Source organism: Xylocopa sonorina, chromosome 3 (genome assembly GCF_050948175.1).
Source record: "Xylocopa sonorina isolate GNS202 chromosome 3, iyXylSono1_principal, whole genome shotgun sequence".
NCBI lineage: Eukaryota > Metazoa > Arthropoda > Insecta > Hymenoptera > Apidae > Xylocopa > Xylocopa sonorina.
The window spans coordinates 4603497-4623792 of NC_135195.1; the positions used below are offsets into that span (position 1 = coordinate 4603497).

At 34.6% G+C, this 20296-nt stretch overlaps 3 protein-coding genes across 3 annotated transcripts; all 3 read left to right on the plus strand.

Annotated features, from left to right (window-relative positions):
- Window positions 1-279: 279 nt before the first annotated feature.
- Ugalt (UDP-galactose transporter) lies at window positions 280-2666 on the plus strand. The gene is made up of 5 exons (XM_076893292.1): window positions 280-513; window positions 875-939; window positions 1043-1159; window positions 1267-1481; window positions 1567-2666. The coding sequence occupies exons 2-5, from the start codon at window positions 924-926 to the stop codon at window positions 2212-2214; spliced, it is 996 nt and encodes a 331-aa protein (XP_076749407.1). The 5' UTR covers window positions 280-513; window positions 875-923; the 3' UTR covers window positions 2215-2666.
- Window positions 2667-3446: 780 nt separating this feature from the next.
- Window positions 3447-6465, plus strand: Taldo (transaldolase). Its single transcript, XM_076893291.1, has 6 exons — window positions 3447-3634; window positions 4424-4547; window positions 5220-5459; window positions 5547-5672; window positions 5760-5896; window positions 5994-6465. Exons 1-6 carry the CDS (start codon window positions 3538-3540, stop codon window positions 6266-6268), a joined length of 999 nt encoding a protein of 332 aa, XP_076749406.1. The 5' UTR covers window positions 3447-3537; the 3' UTR covers window positions 6269-6465.
- Window positions 6466-7348: 883 nt separating this feature from the next.
- LOC143422560 (uncharacterized) lies at window positions 7349-9063 on the plus strand. Its single transcript, XM_076893309.1, has 3 exons — window positions 7349-7475; window positions 7648-7731; window positions 7993-9063. Exons 1-3 carry the CDS (start codon window positions 7443-7445, stop codon window positions 8191-8193), a joined length of 318 nt encoding a protein of 105 aa, XP_076749424.1. The 5' UTR covers window positions 7349-7442; the 3' UTR covers window positions 8194-9063.
- The last annotated feature ends 11233 nt before the right edge of the window (window positions 9064-20296 follow it).

A 20296-nucleotide genomic window follows, 5' to 3' on the forward strand; every position in this document is an offset into this window, starting at 1 on the left:
CGTACCAATATGTAAACAATAGTTTATAAAATCCCTGGAACTATATTATTTTGTATATATAAGCATGTCAACTTTCTTGTATAAAATTATATTATACACCTATATACATATTAAATGTTTGCGACACTAAATATAACCAAGTCAATCATTTTTAATGTTAATGTTTCATTAAATTTCATACATATCCATAAACTTGAGATGAATTTCTTGGAACAATGAAGACAAGTATTACTTTATTTAAGAAGAGTTCAAATCATCTTTCGCCGTGATGTTCCTATTCCATAAAACCCTCCAACTTCTACGGATCTCATAATAATTAATATAGGTGAAATTGTATTCGTGTGTTCAATTTGTTATTTTTCGATTTTTATTTATTCGTATAATACATGTGCTGCGTGTACACGTTGGTGATAAAAAGTAACAGAACACAAATGCCAACGTATGCACTTTTTACGTGTACACTTTCATATTTCCCATTTTTTAAAATTTAAATACGTATAGAAAAGGTGAAAGGTAATACAATAGTTTCTAAATGTATAGAGAAAATAACTTCGTAGTTAAAAGAATGTATGACTCTTTTGTATCTTTTGCCTCAGTTTAATTTGTAGTTGTACTTGATATGTTTAACTTTGTAAATACAATATTTTAAATAATTTCTTAATGACAACGTAAATTAACAACCATTTGCATTGTTATCTTTTAGATTATTAATATGTATTTTAGTATAAACATACACTGAAAACTATGAACTTTGTTTATTCTGCATGCAATATTAAGATTAGATTCACAAAATTCAATGTACCTATTCTTTTGTTTCATTATTTAACTTTTATATTTGTATGTACCTTATTAATAAAACACACTTATTTTTCAGATGAAATAATCGTTTCGTTAATTTCTTTCATAAAAACTACTATATTACAATGAAACAACAGCAAAGTAAGTATACGCGTTTATCATTATCTAATCTATGTCATGAATATGTATATACGTTAGTCCTTCGATAATTATTTCAAATTCCATTTATCATTATATTTTATAGATGTTCAAGTACTGAAATACATTAGTTTAATTACTCTCACCTTACAAAATGCTCTTGTCGGGCTTAGTATGCGTTATGCACGTACACGGTCAGGAGATATGTTCCTTTCATCGACTGGTATATATTTCATTTTATATGAATTAATTATTTCTATTTATTTAAAACTTTTCTATCATATTTCTATATATAATTACTAATATTTAATATTTATATATTTTTGCAAGCTGTTCTTATGGCAGAAGTCGTTAAACTTTTAACATGTCTGATATTGGTTTTAATTGAGGAAGGAAATTTTTCAAAATTTATTTCTTCCCTGCATACAACTATTATAAAACAGCCTATTGATACTTTAAAAGTATCAGTGCCATCACTTCTATATATTATACAAAATAATCTTCTATACGTATCAGCATCTAATTTAGATGCAGCTACTTATCAGGTATATGCATTTTTTATGTCTTTAATATACTTTGTCTATTAATATTGTTATTATATGCGTTTCACATAAATATATCATTTCTTAGGTAACGTATCAATTAAAAATTTTGACGACAGCATTTTTTGCTGTGGTAATACTACGAAGATCATTAAGGAGTAACCAGTGGGCAGGTCTAATATTATTAGTCACAGGAGTAGTATTAGTGCAATTAGCACAAAGTTCAGATAATTCCTCATCAACCGGTATGAAACAGAACCGTTTACTTGGATTCTCGACTGCTTTAAGCGCATGTTTTTTATCTGGCTTTGCCGGAATATACTTTGAAAAAATACTGAAAGACTCTGATATATCAGTATGGATGAGAAATATTCAGTTAAGTTTCTTATCGCTACCATTTGGACTGATCACATGTTTCATAAGCGATAGTAAAATATTACAGAAGCAGGGTTTCTTCTTTGGTTATGACCTATTTGTTTGGTACTTAATTGTACTTCAAGCAGGTGGAGGTCTTATTGTTGCAATGGTTGTTAAGTATGCAGATAATATACTTAAAGGTTTTGCTACATCCTTAGCTATTATAATTTCTTGTATAGCGTCTATATATTTTTTTGATTTCAATTTGACTATTCAGTTCTCTATAGGTGCCGTTTTAGTTATATGTTCAATCTTTCTCTATAGCCATCAATCAAAGCACACGTTTGCAGATAAACATTTACCAACTAATAAGGTTTGATACAAACTAAATTAAAGTGGCTATGCTTGTAAGATAAATTTCATACTTCTCATTGTAGCAAATACGTTAAACATTTCCAGATAAAAGTACAATTTGTTATATTTCTATGTAAAGTTTCAATTATAACAGTTAAATTATTAATAGTTGTGTTATATCGTCTCTTATTAGTATTTTAATATATTTTTTATATAAACATTTCAATAGTTGCATGATTCACATGTCATGTTATTTTTATATAAAATGAATTCAATATTTTACAAATAACCCACCTGCTGAGAGTATATTAAATATACATTTGAATAAATTGTATTTTATATGGAAGACGAATACAAACTATATAAGTACAGTTTTATATTCAACTAACAAACTAATAGTATTCTTCTTAAAATATATCGATATATATCTTAAACGATAAGATCTATTACAGAGATTTATACTTAGAAAATTTCTAGTAAAATACAGGAAGGAAATGAAAATATTGTTTCTTAACTATATCTATACATATATAGATGTACTCATACATATACTATGTCAGTATTTTTATCATAGGTATAAGTATGTAAATGAATTTGAAAACATTAATCCATAAACAGAATATACATCTACATATCTATTGTACTTAATTTTTAATAAATATTAGTCCTATAACGCATACACAGAAATTGTTAGATTACATTCCCAGTTAGAGAAAGTTCGAGTTTACTCGAGCAAATCTCCTGAACAACCTGCTACAAATTTTGCTGACAGAATAACTCTGGATTGAATATAGGAGAAATCTTTAATATTAAGTTATGTTAAATTCAATTAAAAAACTGTTAGTAATGGTCATATCATAGATATATAGTACTGATAGAAACTTGACAATATAGATTTGCATTCGGGTTCTAGAAAAATCTGAGAGCAAACGATGGAGTTGAATAACAAGTAAAAGTATGTATAATTATACCACATACATTTGCATTCGTGATCTTTAACTGATATTATTTATGTATACGTAACGGAAGCAACAAGTGCCGATTTCAAATATTTAAGTTTTTAAATGGTTAGAACTTAGCGTTTAACAATGTTTATACGGACATTACTATAGAATTAAGGCGACAAAATGATAAAATTTTGTTTAACACCATTCATAATTCAATACTTTGCATATTAATTCCAAAAAGCTTAGCATATATCCAAGTTATGTAATATAAATAGAGATGGAGGGGATGAAGCGGTACCTTTCTTCAAGTTGGCAATACTGCAAAAGTATCACGAACGTTGATCGTTCCAGTGTAAGTAGAAACTTCGATCTCCAGTCAGTATATAAAAGTAACGATAACAATGAGTGAGTCTCAATCGAAGAAAGTCAAGATGACGAGCTCGTTGGTACAACTTAAGGAAATCACAACAATTGTCGCCGATACCGGTGACTTCCAAGGTGTGTAAATAGAATTTTGAATAAACGGTTTTGCGCACCTACACGATCACAGATACGGTCAAAGGTGAAGGTGACTATAAAAAAGTATGGTAGAGGGAGTCCAATGGCGCCACTTTTAGTTCATCTTTTAAACATAAAAAATTTGTTTAAGTCCTTAAAAATAATATACATTTATTATTTACTTGCAAAATGACGCACTTTATATACTCGTATTACAGTGCATACGTTAAAAATTATTAACAGTAGAATATGAAGCATGTTCTGTTAAAAAAAAAGTAACGCTAAGTTATAGTTTCGATAACATTACACGAACTGTGGTAGGGAGAAATCTTCCGACGTTACGGTTGAATTTTTTATATAGTTTCATAATAACGCTATTTTTAGACTGTTTAAAAATTTGGAAATTTTTTATTTTCAATTACTGTAAATTATTCATTTTGAATAGAAACACATTTTTTATTATAACTATTAATTATACGATCATTAATGTTTTACAAGAATGTGTATTATAAATAGATGAATTTTTTTATTTGAACTAAAATAAGCAGTTTTACTTTGCTTTATTTATAAATAGAAATTATTTGTTTCAGTAATTGTTATTTAATATTTTATTTAATTAAGTAGGAAGGAATTTAGTAATTGCTACTTATAATGTAATCTATGAGCTGTAATATTTGACCTATAGATGATGGAGATAACTCTTAGAAACTTATATATGTACAAAATATTACAGCACATAATTTGATGAGTTATGGTAATTATTTGTTTCAATTTATAAATTATTTTCAGCTATGGAACAATTTAAGCCAATAGATGCAACTACAAATCCATCTTTAATTCTAGCTGCAGCTAGTCTAAAAAGATATGCTCATTTAATAGACAAAGCTGTGCAATACGGGAAAAAATCTGGATCGTAAGTATTATTACATATTATGATAATGAAAAAAAGTATTTGGAAATATATTAATACTATAATGAATATTTTTAATAAACTTTTATATTTTTATTATTATTTATATGTATATATATATTTTTATAATTTTTCAATATGAATATATATATGTATTATATAATGTTTATCTATAGTATACATATGGCATACATGTTTATACTATAAATATTAAATATTAAATTGATAATTGTAAAATGATTGTTATAATTAACATATATATATATAGGCGTTTTTTGTTTTAATAGATAAATTTGTAGATGTGTGTAGAATTTATAGTATGGTAAAATTTAATTTGAGGTATTATAGGATTTATAAAGGAAAAATGATATACATGAACAAAATAGTAAACATGTCAAGAAGTATAAAGGGATCAAAGTTGATTTATATGCTAACATAGAATATTCTATGAAGATTAGAGTATTATAGGAATGGAAAAATGTGTTAAAAATTTTGTAAGAAAGAAAAATAAAAGGAAGTATGAAGTGGAAGGTATGAAAGGAAAACAGTATTTATTTGATATGGTAACAGTGATATTAATTAAATTAATGCAACACAATTTTGAATAGCATTAATTTTAAATAGTTTTTCAATTAAAAGAAATGAACTACTTGTGAGTTGATTTATTTGTTTCAGCACTTTGGCAGAACAGGTCGAAGCGGCTTTAGATATCACCTGCGTCTTATTTGGTAAAGAAATTTTAAACATCATACCTGGTAGAGTTTCTACCGAGGTGGATGCTAGGTTATCTTTCAATAAGGAAGCTAGTATTGAGAAAGCGAAGCGATTAATCGCTTTGTACGAAGAACTGGGTATAAACAAAGATCGCGTGTTAATCAAGCTTGCTTCCACTTGGGAAGGAATTCAAGCAGCAAAGTAAATTAGATACAATTAATTTTTACAAATAAACCAAATGTTTAATAATGAGAAACTTCAATTCTAATTCATGCATTATTTGTACAGGGAACTGGAGGAGAAATATGGGATCCATTGTAATTTAACACTTTTGTTTTCTTTCGCACAAGCAGTCGCGTGTGCAGAAGCAGGAGTAACCCTAATATCACCATTTGTCGGTAGAATTCTGGATTGGTAAGTTTAATCATATGTTTTTTATATGTATGTTAGAAACATATTAAATTTGGAAATTATCACGATTTACATAATCTGTATTCTTAGGTATGTAGCAAATACAGATAAAAAGTCATACGAATCCAAAGAAGATCCGGGTGTTTTATCTGTAGCTAAAATTTACAATTATTATAAAAAGTTTGGATACAAAACAGTTGTTATGGGTGCTTCATTTAGAAACGTTGGTAAGCATTTCAATAAAACTATCTCTAAGATCGATTTTACTTATTAAAAGTAGATGAAAATCAAGAAGGAAGTTACGATCATTAATTTTTTCATTAGGCGAAATTAAAGAGCTCGCTGGTTGTGACTTTCTGACCATAAGTCCCAAATTGTTGGAAGAATTGGAAAAGAGTAATGAGCCAATTCGCAAAGTGCTCTCAGTAGAAGCAGCGAAGAAATCTGACCTTCAGAAAATAAGTTTGAACGAAGCCGAATTTAGGTGGCTTCTCAACGAAGACCAAATGGCAACGGATAAACTAAGCGAAGGTATTCGCAAGTTTGCAGTGGATGTTCGTAAATTAGAAAAGCTGTTGCAAGACAAAATTCAATCTTAAACATGAGCGAAATACCTTTTTAAGGTATGTCTATGTAATGAATGTTGTATTATAAATGATAGTACTAAAAAATCATTATTCCAGACAAGTTTTCATTGTATGATATGTTGTAACTGTTATATGTGTGAAAAATGTACAAATTTACATCAAAATTATATTATCTACAATGTTAAATAAAATTGGGATTTTTAAGGGAATTATATTTGTATTATACAAACAATTCCCTGTTGCAGAATGCAACAAAACTTTGTTATAGACAGGATGACTTTAAATGTTATTGTACTGATCACAAATTCGACAGTAAGTGAAGGTTACAGTTACTTCGAATGCAGGAAAGCACCTTATTTTTTAAGGAAGTAGAAAATATAACATTATCACATTTCTTAATCTACAATATTAAGTTTTTGTTTATGAATATTCATTAAGAAATTAATATCATATCGTTTTGTAACTCACAGAAGAGATCAATAAGCGATTTCGTTTATCAAATAGAATCTTATAATTACTAATAAAGCTTGACTCTGTATACTCACTTACCAACAACAAAAACTTATACTTGTCTATTGATTTTGCTAATAAATATTTGCGTACATAATTAGTACATACTAAAATTACAAATAATTACCAGAATAATAGTCTCTGTTTAGTTTGTCATCCAAGTACCATTTTTATTTGGTTGTTCTTAACCTATGCGACGATTGCAATTTCATGGATATAATTACAATTTTCACGTAATCACTTCATTCTTATAGAAACGGTATATCTCGATCGTGTCAAGCTTCGTTATGGCATTTTGTAGATAAGTAAGGGCAGCCACACCTGTATTATTATCTCTTCAAAGAACGCTGAAGCTAACTGGACGAACAGCTGGAACACCTCTCAGAGAGATGACGCCAACAGCCTGTCAGAAGTTCACTTCGCTGTCGATAACGCGCGATCAGTCCGCGTCTTCGCAAAGAGGGCGGCACGAGTAATAAACAAACATAGTTGGTGCTGCCTCCAAGTGGCAGGGTATTTAAATAGAGACTGTAACCGTCACTTGCCACTTTTCAAACGTTTCAGTGAGGCGCATATCGATTCTAGCGCGAGAAAGTTAACCGTCGGTTTCGCACGAGCGGCCCGTCAGTCGCGTCTCTTCTCTTCGAAACACACTCTGTTATAAACAACGTTCACCATGGAGTCCGCTATTTTGCATCTCGAGCAAAGCGTGAGTATAGTTTTTAATTTATTTTCAAATCGCTCGCGAAACAAACATTCGAATGTCACGCGGATCTCCCCGTGAGTTTCGAACACGATGGACTTGTAAATGTCAAATGCCAAATGTTATTCATTTCGTCGATGATTAGTCGATGTTCACCCTTGACCCTTTGGTATTACAGGTACAGAAAGCCGACGGAAAGTTGAACACGATCGCGTGGCAAATTGACGCTTTCGAAAAAGAATTCGAAGATCCAGAGAGCGAGGTATGTTTGTTTGAAACAACGCACGTAGAACACGAATTACATTTGATTTGTCATTACGTTTAGTAGATCTGATTTAACTGGAAATTCGTAGCTAGTACGAGGAATCGTATATCTTTTAAATGTCAACTGTTCGATTAATAAACAATGATTTGATTAGAAAGGAAGTTAGCAATTAACTTATTTGCTCGATGAATATCAACATCAATGTTCAAATTGCTCCTTCTATTTGTTTCCTTTTTTTTTTCTTTATGTTTTTAACAGATCTCTGTGCTCCGTCTGTTACGGTCTGTTCATCAGGTTACGAAAGATTATCAGAACCTTCGACAAGAGATATTGGAGGTTCAACAGTTGCAAAAGCAGCTATCAGACTCGCTCAAAGCGCAATTGTCTCAGGTGCATGGTCATTTTAATTTACTGCGCAGTAAGATCGTAGGGGAGAATAAAACGCAGCAATTAAAATAAGATTAGAGTGTTTAGCGATCTTAAATTATTTCCTATAAGTTCGATTAACTTTTGTAAGTTTTGTACAAAATTGGTTGAAATGTGTTGAAACGAATATAGAGTTGTACGCGGAAGATTTAGTGCCAAAAATTAATACTAGCAACATATTTATCTTCTCTTCTTTTAATTGATGATTCTTTGCACTTTCGTTATGTGTTTCACTTGTGCTTGGTTACTATTACAAGCAATTGTTTAATTACATTAATATCATGCCATCCATTTTTTAAAACATATTTATAATATTTTGGTGATTATAATTTTTCAATTTTATTTCATTGTGTAAAAAATTGTGGGAAGTTATATATAGTTGAATAGTACTAAAAGAATTTGTTTGATCTTCTTCAACATGTAAAGCTAGCTAATACATCTTCCACTGATCATTCATGTTTTACTATGAAATATTAAAATTACTTAATGGAGTCTAGTTACAATGAATTTTTAAATTATTTTAATATCTTTGTACATAATAGCTGTGATAGATATTAGAGTTGTATGAATATATTATATTATCGATTGATTAATCGTCTGTAATAATTTATTGTTGGATCTAATCTCTTGGTTTATAAATAGTATGGGATCAACAGCTATCGACAAATAATTTGTTTAATTCATTGTGTAAGTGAGATATTGGGGGCCAATCTATATGCTTGTGAGTCCGTGAAAAATAAGGGGACAAGTAAGATTTAAAAGTATTAATTTTTGGTTCATTCTTTTGCTTTCTGTTTCTCTTTTTTACGAGAAATGCTTTATTAGATGTACCAATGTAATTGGAATAACGCGTTCGTGTCAAATGAAAGAGTACGGTTTTAAGTATATTAACGGGAATTTAGTAAAGAGGATAGCGTCGAGAATGATGAGATATTTAAAATTATCAGAATATTTGAATAATAGTCGAGTAATTAAAATCAAAATTTAAATAATTCTGTAATTACTTCACTCATATTTAATACGCGATTGCAAAGCGTGGTTCTGTTTATGTTCGTTGTAGAGCATAGAATAACATCTATAGTACTTATATACTGGGTGACATTATGATAATATGTTTTAATTGTATCTCGAATACCCGTTTCATTATTCCAATCTACCAGAAATCTATATCTGTCGCACAATATTCCGAAATGAGGTTTCTCTAATTGATTAAAAATTTCACATCATTTCCTACGCGTTAGTGGAATCAGATTATATCGATTAATTAAAATGGTTACAATAATACTCTCTTTAGCAGGAAAGAGATAAAAATACAAGTTTCTAATGGTATTTAATTAGAACGAAATTGTACTTTTTACCTAGTGAATAATGCGTATATTCACTATAATCACCCTGTATGTAGTTAGTAATTACTTCCTCTGCAATAATAATCTAACTATTCTTACATTAAATATATACACATATATATATATACACCGAAATTAAACTGAAAATTATTCTTTATAATTGACCAGTAAATTTTCTAAACTGTATTATTCCAATGGACGACTCATGTATGTATACACAACCGACGTTAGTCGCTGTTTCTAGCGTTCTGTTTCTAACGAATAATACTTTAATTGTGTATGTACGTACGCGGCGTGTAGAGTAGGAAAAACTGGCAGGCATATTTTATGAGACAAATGTATAGAGGAAAATGTTAAACGCCAAGGGGCTGTCGCATACGTTAGGGTATGAAAATATTGCCTTAATAGACGGATACACACGTTCGATGCGCTGGTGCGAACTATGCTGGAGTTACACTTCGCTACGATGTATATATAAGTCGAACAAGTCTGTTACTTAATAATGCGTAAATACCATACGGTGTACTTTCTTGTACACTGGTCATTGGTCGATTACGTGCGTTTCAAGAAAATGTTTATACCTTTCCGTTGAATCTCGGATCTGTACGCATCTGTAAGCTTTTAAGTTTAACTTCGATACACAAAGGTGGAAACGAAGAGCGTGAAGTTGAAAATCTTCTCTTTTCATTTCCTCCCCGTCCCACGTTCCGCAGAAGAGAACGAGAACAGAATGATTTAGAGCGTTGGCGTGGCATTTTCTTGAATGGAGTAACTGAGTTTCATGATGGTACGCTAGTACCAGTCGCTCGCGTAATGAAAGAAAAGGAAAGAAGGAAGAAGCGAACCTTTTCAAGCATAAAACAGATCGTTCACCTATTTAATGTAATCATCACTCTCTAAGAGACACTCCTCTAAGTCAATACTAACGGTTCAGAAAGAGGGAATATTTGTGATACTCAGTGACTCGCACGTTTAATCAGAGTTCATTTGTATTCCAGTCAATCGGTCGGTTGTGGTCCCCGCAATGCGTATCGACGGTCACACTCTATAGACACGGGGATTGACTGGAAATATAAATCAACCTCTTGATTGACCTCTAGCCTTTATATCTAAGCAATTAGATCTGGTCTATTTCGGAACTATACCGATGCATACAATACACGTACATGTATATACGGTAGCGGCGTTGGTCAGAGTCACGTGTACGTTTTTAATTGCTACACCCCGTGCGGCAATAAAAATTAAATCAACCCCCTTCTACGGGACAGAATAGTCCACTGCATCGATCCGTCAGGTTTTTTTTTATCGCAATATCGTTTGAAATATATACGTGTACATAAAAGTCAGCCTGACTATTTTCGAATTGATAATGTTATTATTCCAGTTTGGAATCTTTTATTTTATCATTAAAATGAGTGTGTTGTGGCGTTGAAATTTCACTTCTCAAACATGAATTAAGTTTATATAAAAGTAAGAAGTTGACGCAATTGGTCTTTTTATATTTAGTTTATATTTTGAACAATAAGAGATATTTACCGAGGGGTTGAATGGATACTTCACCGAGTACACGTTGTATGGTTAAAATACTCGAACAAATATTTTCCTAACGCTATGAAAGTGCAGGGTGAAACCAGAAGTACCCTTTGTTACCATAAAAATTAAAGTCCATTTTTTAAATTGAATACACGTGACTTTGATTGTACGATCGATAGTCTAATGCTCGTTAAAATTGTTTTTCTTTTTTTTTTCTAGAATAGTTGTAGAAGGTAAGTGAAGAGAAAAATGGTCTGGAACACATTCGAAACGTGCCAAAAAAACTTTGGTCAATTAGTAACAAATATTAATATATATATATTGTTTAATTTCAATGTAATTGAACGCAGATTTCAGAACGTCTGCTTTTCTGTATAGTCTACATATCACGTTCTCGCGTTTTTCGAGGGTCTATTTCACCTTTTTATTCGTGATATTTCTAAAAGGAGAAAGGAATAATCACGTTCACCAATCTTCCGTTAAAAATCGACTCGAACACTCTCCCAACTCTCTGTGCCACGGAAAATACTAAACAAAAGTATGAAAATAATTGTTGTAATCATGCAAGGAACGATTGGTTAAAAACGTAGCGAATGTTTGTCACTTTATTTATTGTTGAAAATTTTTTAAATGAAACTTGTACCCTTTCCTTTCTCAAAAAAGTTTTTTCACATAGTTTCACTGTTCGTTTCAGTTCATGCCATTCAGTTTCACTTGAAACTTCCTGGCAAAATAATGCGAGTAATTTGTTTAACTAACGTCTGGAAAAAATCAGTCTTGTTTCGTGATTTTTTTCCCGATTCGCAATTACGGAGGAGAGGAATAATTAAATGATAACATCGGCTGGCTACGTTTTTAATTAAAGCCCTTGCATGCAGATACGCATATGTGTCTCTACGTATGTTAAAAATGAAATTTTAATGCATGTTGCACGCTTAGATACGATATAAATATGATGTATCGATCATTAATTTGTACAAAATTCTTCGTTGTTTATTCATGAAGTGCGCGTTACCACTGGTTCGCGGTAATTGTACCATTTCAATTCCAGTTTGAATTACCAATGACCAATTAAGTCACCTTTGCTCCATCATTGTTGCCAATTATAATTAACCAGTCGCGTAATTATATTAACTGTAATTAAAGTGAGACGTTGATGCGATATTTTTTTTTAAATCATTTCCCATCGTCCATTAGCGAGAATTCCCGATTACCGTTTCGTTCGAACGTAGTAACATTGACATTTTAACGGAACGGTAAGTAAATTTAATGAGGGATGCGATGTACGCGCACGCAGATGCATTCGTTTAATTCTTCAGACTGGAATTGCGTAGCGCAAAGCTCGAACCGAACGTTAGAATTTATTAACCATTTATTTGTTCCACTGTACACGATTGCTCAAATATTTCGATGTATATTATATAAAAATTATACGACACGGACAAAAAGAATTATATCTTTTTAGATATTTATCACGCTGCTGTGTAATAAATTGTTAACTCTCTAGCGAACCACCAGAGGAGATCTGTTGTACAACCTTGCTCACAATTCTCTTCTCCTTCCGTGTGTCTCAGTAAAAGTAAATACGAGTCCAATGAAATATTGAAAAAAGTTTCGTTCCCTCAAACGTGTCGCGTCCAGTTGAACGCGTTACGTTCGTCATTTCGTATACATTTACGCGTTTAAAGTAGAAAATAAAACGACGACTCGCTGTGCTCCGTCTCCTTACAATGGACGCATTAATTTCGTCGTTTATGTTCCATTTTAGTATGGTACCCCGCGAGGCGAGCAAATTCCTAGGTAGAATACGTGTCCACGAGTCGGACCGGTCTTGAATATCGAGGCCATGAATCATGCATGAGGTCTGACTCGTTCAGTTACCTTATAATCTTCATTATCAACGCCAATCTTCAGTAATTATTTCTTATATAATTTCCACGATCACTACGTACATACTGTATTATTAGAAACAATACACAGTTCTCTAAATAAATACTAATATATACTAATATATACGTATACTTCCCAAAATAAACATTTTTCGATTCCAGAAACATCTCATTAGTCACACCCCCGATAAACTCCGCGCGTCGTCATCGTTCTTCTGTTCTTTGAGACGAAAAACTAGGGAAGAGAAACAGGAACGAGAACCAAGGCGGATCGTTCAGAGAGAAGCACGTTGAAAATGTTAGGCAGCAGGCCAGGCGAACCGTGAAACAGCCTGATCAATTACTCGCTGTCCCTCATCGTCGCCCAGAGCGTGAGGCGACTTAAAGGGCCTTTGATTAGTGGCTGGCCAGTCGCGTCGTCCATAAAGACCGGGTCATCCCCTTGATGGAAGGATCCTTGGTGCAACGCGATGTCTGTTTGCCGGTCGACCTGATATCGCGTGCGTTGATGTCGCCCTGGCGGAATGAAACGGCCGATTTTCCGTGACACTCGCGTCCGTGCACGTTTTTCCGGGTCACGCGTCTCTTCCGGGTCACGAGAACACCCCCGAGGGATTCGAGAGGGAAACACGCGGAAGACTGTGCGTTAAATATTTCCTGACGAATATTTAGTTAATGCGAAACAGTTTTTTGCTACGTTTTTGCGATGCTTCGCGATATTCGTCGTAATGGTTCTCTGTTAAAATGGCGACATACGCGATAGAGGTATCCGTAAGATAGTTGTGGAAAGTAGAAATAACTAGATGGCTCAATATCTTTTTTTAGGCGTGTTCGTTACTGTGCAACCCAGGAGATTCGTAGAAGAATGTCTTTTTAGGTCATTTGTACTAGCCTCGAGGACACCCCCAACGCCATGGCGCATTCGAATATTTAGGCAAGGCTCTGGAGAGGGTCGATGCCGCAGGGAAATGAACATGGCTCTCGTCGATCGCTCGTGCACCCTGTTATTTTCGATATTTCTTACATATCGATACTCGAAAGTAGAATATCTGTTCTATTCTGGGATTTGCCGGAAGCTAATTTGAAATGTTGCTCGTGCGACGGGTTTTATCGCGAAATTTTGTGGTCCGGTGGTAAATAAGGGGGATTTCAAAGGATTACGCGAGCAGCTTTCAATCGTTGAGAGATTTCCAGAGATTTCTGGAGATCAGATATGGAGTTGGATGTAGGAAGAAGGCTTTAAAGCCTTTCTCGGGAAATTGTATGGGTTTAATCTCTGGGAAGGTAGAATTTCTGCAGTATTGAGTGGACAGTAGATTTATAAGATTGCGGGGATGCTGAGGATTCCTTTAGAAGAGGCATTTTGTTTTTACGTTCACTGGAAATTAATTTTAATTTGCGCAGAGATAAATAAACGGATATTTAAGTTTTTAATAGTATTTGTAATATTAATTTGGTAGATGTATCGAGAATTAGAAGCGAAGCAAACGTTCTGTAGGACTTTGCTTATTCAGAAATTAATTTTAACTTTCGTTTCTTCGAATTCGTTCCTATCGCGAAATTTGTACTTCCAATAAAGAATCCATATAATTCTCAATTTACTTGTGGAGTTCAAGAAAGGATTATAGTTAGAAAGAGGACTCTTAAAGTATCCTCTTGGAGAGGACTGTATGGGTTTACTCTTCGAGAGTGGTCTTTGTACGATATTGAGTGTTCGCAAGATCAATTTTCGTACTAACTGAACTTCACGGGAAGCTTTCAAACGAGGGCAAGTGCTCCTGAAGTCTCAAGGAAAAAAGAAAAAAAAGAAAAATACGAAAGAGGTTGCACGTTTCAGAGTATAATTAAGAAAACTAATAAACGAGCTAACGAGATAAGGGTAGGTATATAATTACTTGATAAACTACACGCAGATACTGTAACCTGCAGTCTATTGTATAATCGATTAAAAAAACCCAGTTTTAAAGTTCTCTAAAAGTGATTGAGATATTTTTCACTGTTTCATGAAAAAAATATCTAACTCTGTTAAATTGATTCGATGAAATTTTAATTGTTCAGCGAACCCTTTTGCTTTTAGAAACTTTCTCTTACGCGGGGACAAGAGCTTAAGTATTTCTACTTTTATTGGAAATAGTTTGGCATGAAACCCGTTTGAAGGGGGTTCCCTCGAGGGTCTGCGGAAAAGGAAGAAAGGACGCGTTCAAAGCGAGCAGTTCAAATGCAACAGTACGAACTAACAGGTTGGAACGAGCAATTCGTTCATTCTCCGACTTCAAACCAATTTGCAGCCTTTGAAGTCCGATTGCTGTTCGAGGAAAAGGGGCGAAAAAATATCTGCCGTATCCACCACTGGTTGCTTTTCACTCTGCGTATTTACGGTTACCGCGGAATTCAATAAATCGCGTTTCGCTTTTGGTTCTACGTATACAAATGCGTTGCGTGCAGAGAAAAAAAAGCAGCTTTTTTTTATTTTCAGCGAACCGAAAACTGGCATTGTTGCGTGATGCGATTCTTTTTTTCCTCCAAAAATAATCCGATAGAAAGGCACAACTATTGGAAATTTAGAATGGTTCCGCTGGTTAAAAAGAGTTGGAAATTTAGAACTGAAACGTGTACGTTTAGAAGATTGCGAAATTTGTGCTTCCAATAAAGAATCTATATAATTCTCAGTTTATTTCTAAAGTTCAAGGAAGAATTATAGTTAGAAAGCAGACTTTTAAAGTATGCTATCATACGAATAATATCGAACAACAACGATAATAACACTGCATTTTAAACAATCACGTCCCAAAATCGTCTGGTAACACCAACGAACGCTTCGTTCTTGGAAACCAATCAAGTCTGAGAGGGGTTGTTTTTGGGGTAAACGAGGCGAAATGCATATATATACAAGCGAGAGATAAAGGTGCCATTTAAATAAATCTAAATACCAAACGAGTTTAACAAGGGGAGAATGAAATCAAACCTCGCAGAGGCAGGCTCGAAAATTTCACCCCAAGACAACGTGCCTTCGAATAATCGTCTTACCAACGGTCGCAGAGGTTCGTTTCCTCAGGGATCGCGGAATATAGCCAAGGATACCGTGCCACGTCCAAGATGCAGCTTATCCTCGCGATTATCTTCTTTCGCTTTCGAAGGATATGCAAATCCTGTTGCGCGATACTTCCTTTGATTCGAATCAGACGCGAGTCTCGTTCTTCACCCTTCGGGTTTCTCGTTGTCTGCAGCTAACTTTGCTGGCGTCAAAGTTGCATCGTTAAAGATTTCTATGGCTGGCTAAGGGCGAACTGATCGGTTGTGGACTCGCGTGTGATGGTCTTGGAATTTCAGAGAATCTGCGAGCGATTTGGTTAAAGTAAATGAGGGCAATGAAGTACGGGTCGATCATTAATTTGACCAAAACCCTCAAATCCTTTCATTTACTCTACTGTTGTTGTTACAGGCTGGAATCTCTATTGGTGGTGGGATTTCTTCAATTTACGCGCCCGCTAATGGTTCGAGGTGGTTAATTTATTTTGAAGGAATCTGTTTCTATTTTTATTGCACATTTCTGGCGCATTTGAACATCTCTATTCTTGGACTTTGCTTTTATGCGAGAAGGAGGATCGTTGTATCGTGGACGAGAGTTTTTTTAAGGGGAAATACGAACGTTAATAATGTGTGGCCACTCGTGCAGAAAGGTACCATTTTTGGCTTCTATGGTATTCTACAGGATGATTTACTAGTCATGTGACAAATTTTTACAGCTGATACTGCACCTCCAAAGCAACAAAAAAGTTCATATAAACCTAGGTCCAATTTGTAAAAATGTCAAAGAAAACTGGGATTCTTGTTCTTTTCAGAGAAGCAGCAGTTTTGCTCATATTATTGATCGTATCTTCGAAACCGTTATTCCTACAAGAAAATGATAAACAATATTGAGAAGAGCAATAAATTTGCTATTGTAATAGTCCCTATTTTATTCTGAAACTCGAAAACAGGTGGAGTAATAAAAGTTTAAACTTATCTCAGGAGACAAAATTTGTAAATTGCGAAAACTTTGACCTCCTATTTAGGTAATTAATTTTAGACGTGGAGGGCAGAAAATTTCACAAAAATTTCCTTATTCACGAAGCTTTCTGATGATATAATTAGCTTTTTATTCCGCCGCACGGAAGCAAAGAAATGTAGTGTGAAATGGTAACACCTGCAGGTGAACCGTGTATGCTTTCATAGCACTCAAAGGGTTAATTTAATTTTTAACCCTAAAGGCGGCTTTCCACGGAAAATTTGTAACGACCAATTTTACTCCACGCTACGCGTCGTGTTCTGCGCGGACAAATTTCTCCTTTGTAAAAACACAAAGTTACTGTACTGTATTTATAAGTTATACAGTATAGAACGTTCACTTTTGCTGCCACAATCGCGCGATGAATATCCGGCTACTTTAATTGGCTATTAAATTCCCATTAATACTTCCAATATCGTAATACGACTGCTCAGCGTCATTAATTCGTACGTCTTCCATTCATTATAAATAGATCAAGCATCAGGCAATCATTATCCACGATTGAACACGCTCATCGTGCATTTGCTGATACAGTCCGGGTGCTTGACACAAAAAAGGCGAAATGAGAAGCAATTTCCTTTGTGTCCCGTCACGCGACGCAAAAGAGGGTGGATCATCCCCCGAAATTATACTCTTTGCAGCCGGCTTTAGTTCTCGTAGCAACCATTTATCGTCGAAACTTGGAATGTTTCCAGCAATATTGGTTCCTCGTCTTGAAAGGTACTGCACAGATACATCTATACCCTTCGAGGCATTAATGCTTGTATATATGTATATATACAATCAGTAACGTAATCTTCCGTGAAAAGAATTGGAACGTCCAAGCAATAAACGTTTATCGCGAAGGATAGTTTCAAAAGTGTCGTGGTTGATCGATCATTTAATTTCGGTGCATCGAACGAACGTTGTTCGCAACGTTAAACACTTTTGTCGCGAAAGAACGACGATCCAAAGTTTCCCTCGGTTATCCCTCGAAACGTTTGGCTTTACCCTCGAAACGAGAACCAGAGAAACGCGCGGTTGGTAAGTATTATCTTTTGATACTACTTTGTATTATACCAGGATATTGGGTCAAATCAATATTAGCTAATCCCCGTTTTCCGGTGCAACGCGCGCTGGGATGGTTAATGGGTACATGAAAATGTTATCCGCAGCGGCTCAAGAACTTCGTGCTTTCTTCTCTCGTCAGAAACTGCACGAGAATCCCTTGGATCTTCCTTAGCCGTGTTTCGCGTGTCAACGAACGATCAGCGTATCTTGTGTGCTCGCATTTACAATTCCATTGCATATTTAATTGAACGCGTCCAAGATCTATCTGTACACCGTGAAACTTGTCTATGCTCGGACCATTAAATTCAATGATTTCTAAACACCTGAATCCCTCTCGAATCGCAAACTGAATACCGTAGTCAGGCTATTCAATTTCACTGTTTATACTATCATTCGATTCTACAATTTCCTTTTGTTTATTAAAGTCGCGCACGCGTTTCATTCGATTATTAACGATTACTGTATTATGTATTTTATTCTATTGATTCTAGTATACTCTATTATAGCCATGTTTATGCACACAATCGATGTGCCATAAAGTATCCATTAGCTATAATGGATTCGAAATATTAATGGATACCGTGGCTCTTGATACGTCGGTTCATAATTACCACGCGTTGCGTTAGCATTTCCTTTCTCAATCACTTTGATTGATAAAAACAAATAAACTGTGACGAATAAGACAGAGCACTAAGTATAATGCAATTACTCCCGAAGCAATTGAGCTTCTTTAAGATAGAAAACTCATCTTCCAGATGGCCAGAATTCTAAATGGAACACTCTCTCTGAAAGTAACGCCGATCTGCGCGAGGCACTGCAAGTATAAAGGTAGGAATGTTCGCGGGGTTAATGCGAAGTGAAAATCTCTTTTTGGCTTCTTGCCTGGTTTTAGTTTACCATTCAGCTAAACTTGTATCTCGAATTGCTTTACGTCAGGCCATAACAAGGAAAGAATCCTTGAAAGTGGCTATCGATCTAATATAAAGTAGACTGTAATTACCAATTTTCCACTACAACAGTGTCGTTTGTTTTACCTTTTTCATGGAAAGTCTCAACACTCATTTGCGCCACTGCATCCGTTCCCTTCGATTCGCAAAGGGTTTTAGTTTACCATTCAGCTAAACTTGTATCTCGAATTGCTTTACGTTAGACCATAACAGGGAAAGAATTCTTGAAAGTGGCTATCGATCTAATATAAAGTAGACTGTAATTACCAATTTTCCACTACAACAGTGTCGTTTGTTTTACCTTTTTCATGGAAAGTCTCAACACTGATTTGTGCCACTGCATCCGTTCCTTTCGATTCGCAAAGGTGGCTACGATTCCGTCGAAAACTGGAGGCGGCCAGTTTCCCTCGTTTCTCGACCATCCGGCTTTAAGCTGGCCCGGAAACGGCGGAGGCGAAACGGCAGAGCGATGGCCACGAAGCCGCAGAAAGCGGGGTCCGCGGTGAGGAATCGATCGGGCTGGTCTCTGCCTTGAGGGTGTTGCCCGTTGTGCCTGCGTTCATCGCAGAGCTACGTGGACGCACCGTCACGGTGAACTTCCCGAATCGGTCATCCGGTTGAATCATTCCGCGTGGTTTAAAATGGAGAACCGTGACGCGGCCGCGTAGCCGCGCGATGCGAAAGTAAAAATGACCACAGAGCCTGGATCGCCTCGATTTGCGTCGATTTTTGTCGATTTCCGCGTCGTACGATTGGCTACCACGATTTTAAAGAAGCGTGTGCGTTGGCGCATGAAAGGTAATTTAGGCTGTTCGATGGGGAACGAGAATTTTGTCTGAGAATCGTGGACGATCGTTTCGTATTCACATCGTTGTTGTTACAGTTTGACAATTAATGTTTCGTCTACTAATTTTTCGCCTTAAAACTTTCTAATGTAATAAAATGAACTTTTGCGGTGGCAAGTTTTTATCTTCGAGCTAATCGCTTGAATTTGTTACTCGTTACGAGTGTAAAGTTACACGGCAAATATTGTCGCGAGGAAACAGATTATCGTTAATTTGCATTTTCTCTATCGGTATGCAGAGAACACGCGAAGGAGAGAGTCCATGAATAAATAAAAACTGATACGCAGATTTCGCTATTGATAAATTGGTATTATTTTATTTGTGAAAGGAGTTGAAAGTGGCTGTTTTTAACTTAAGAAGAAAGGCTTGAAAATTTCTTTTTTAAGGGAGGAGAAACAGAAGAAGAAGAAGAAGAAGAAGATCAAGAGGAAGATGTATGAAACGAATGTTAAATTCTTCGTTGGTATTTCACATTATT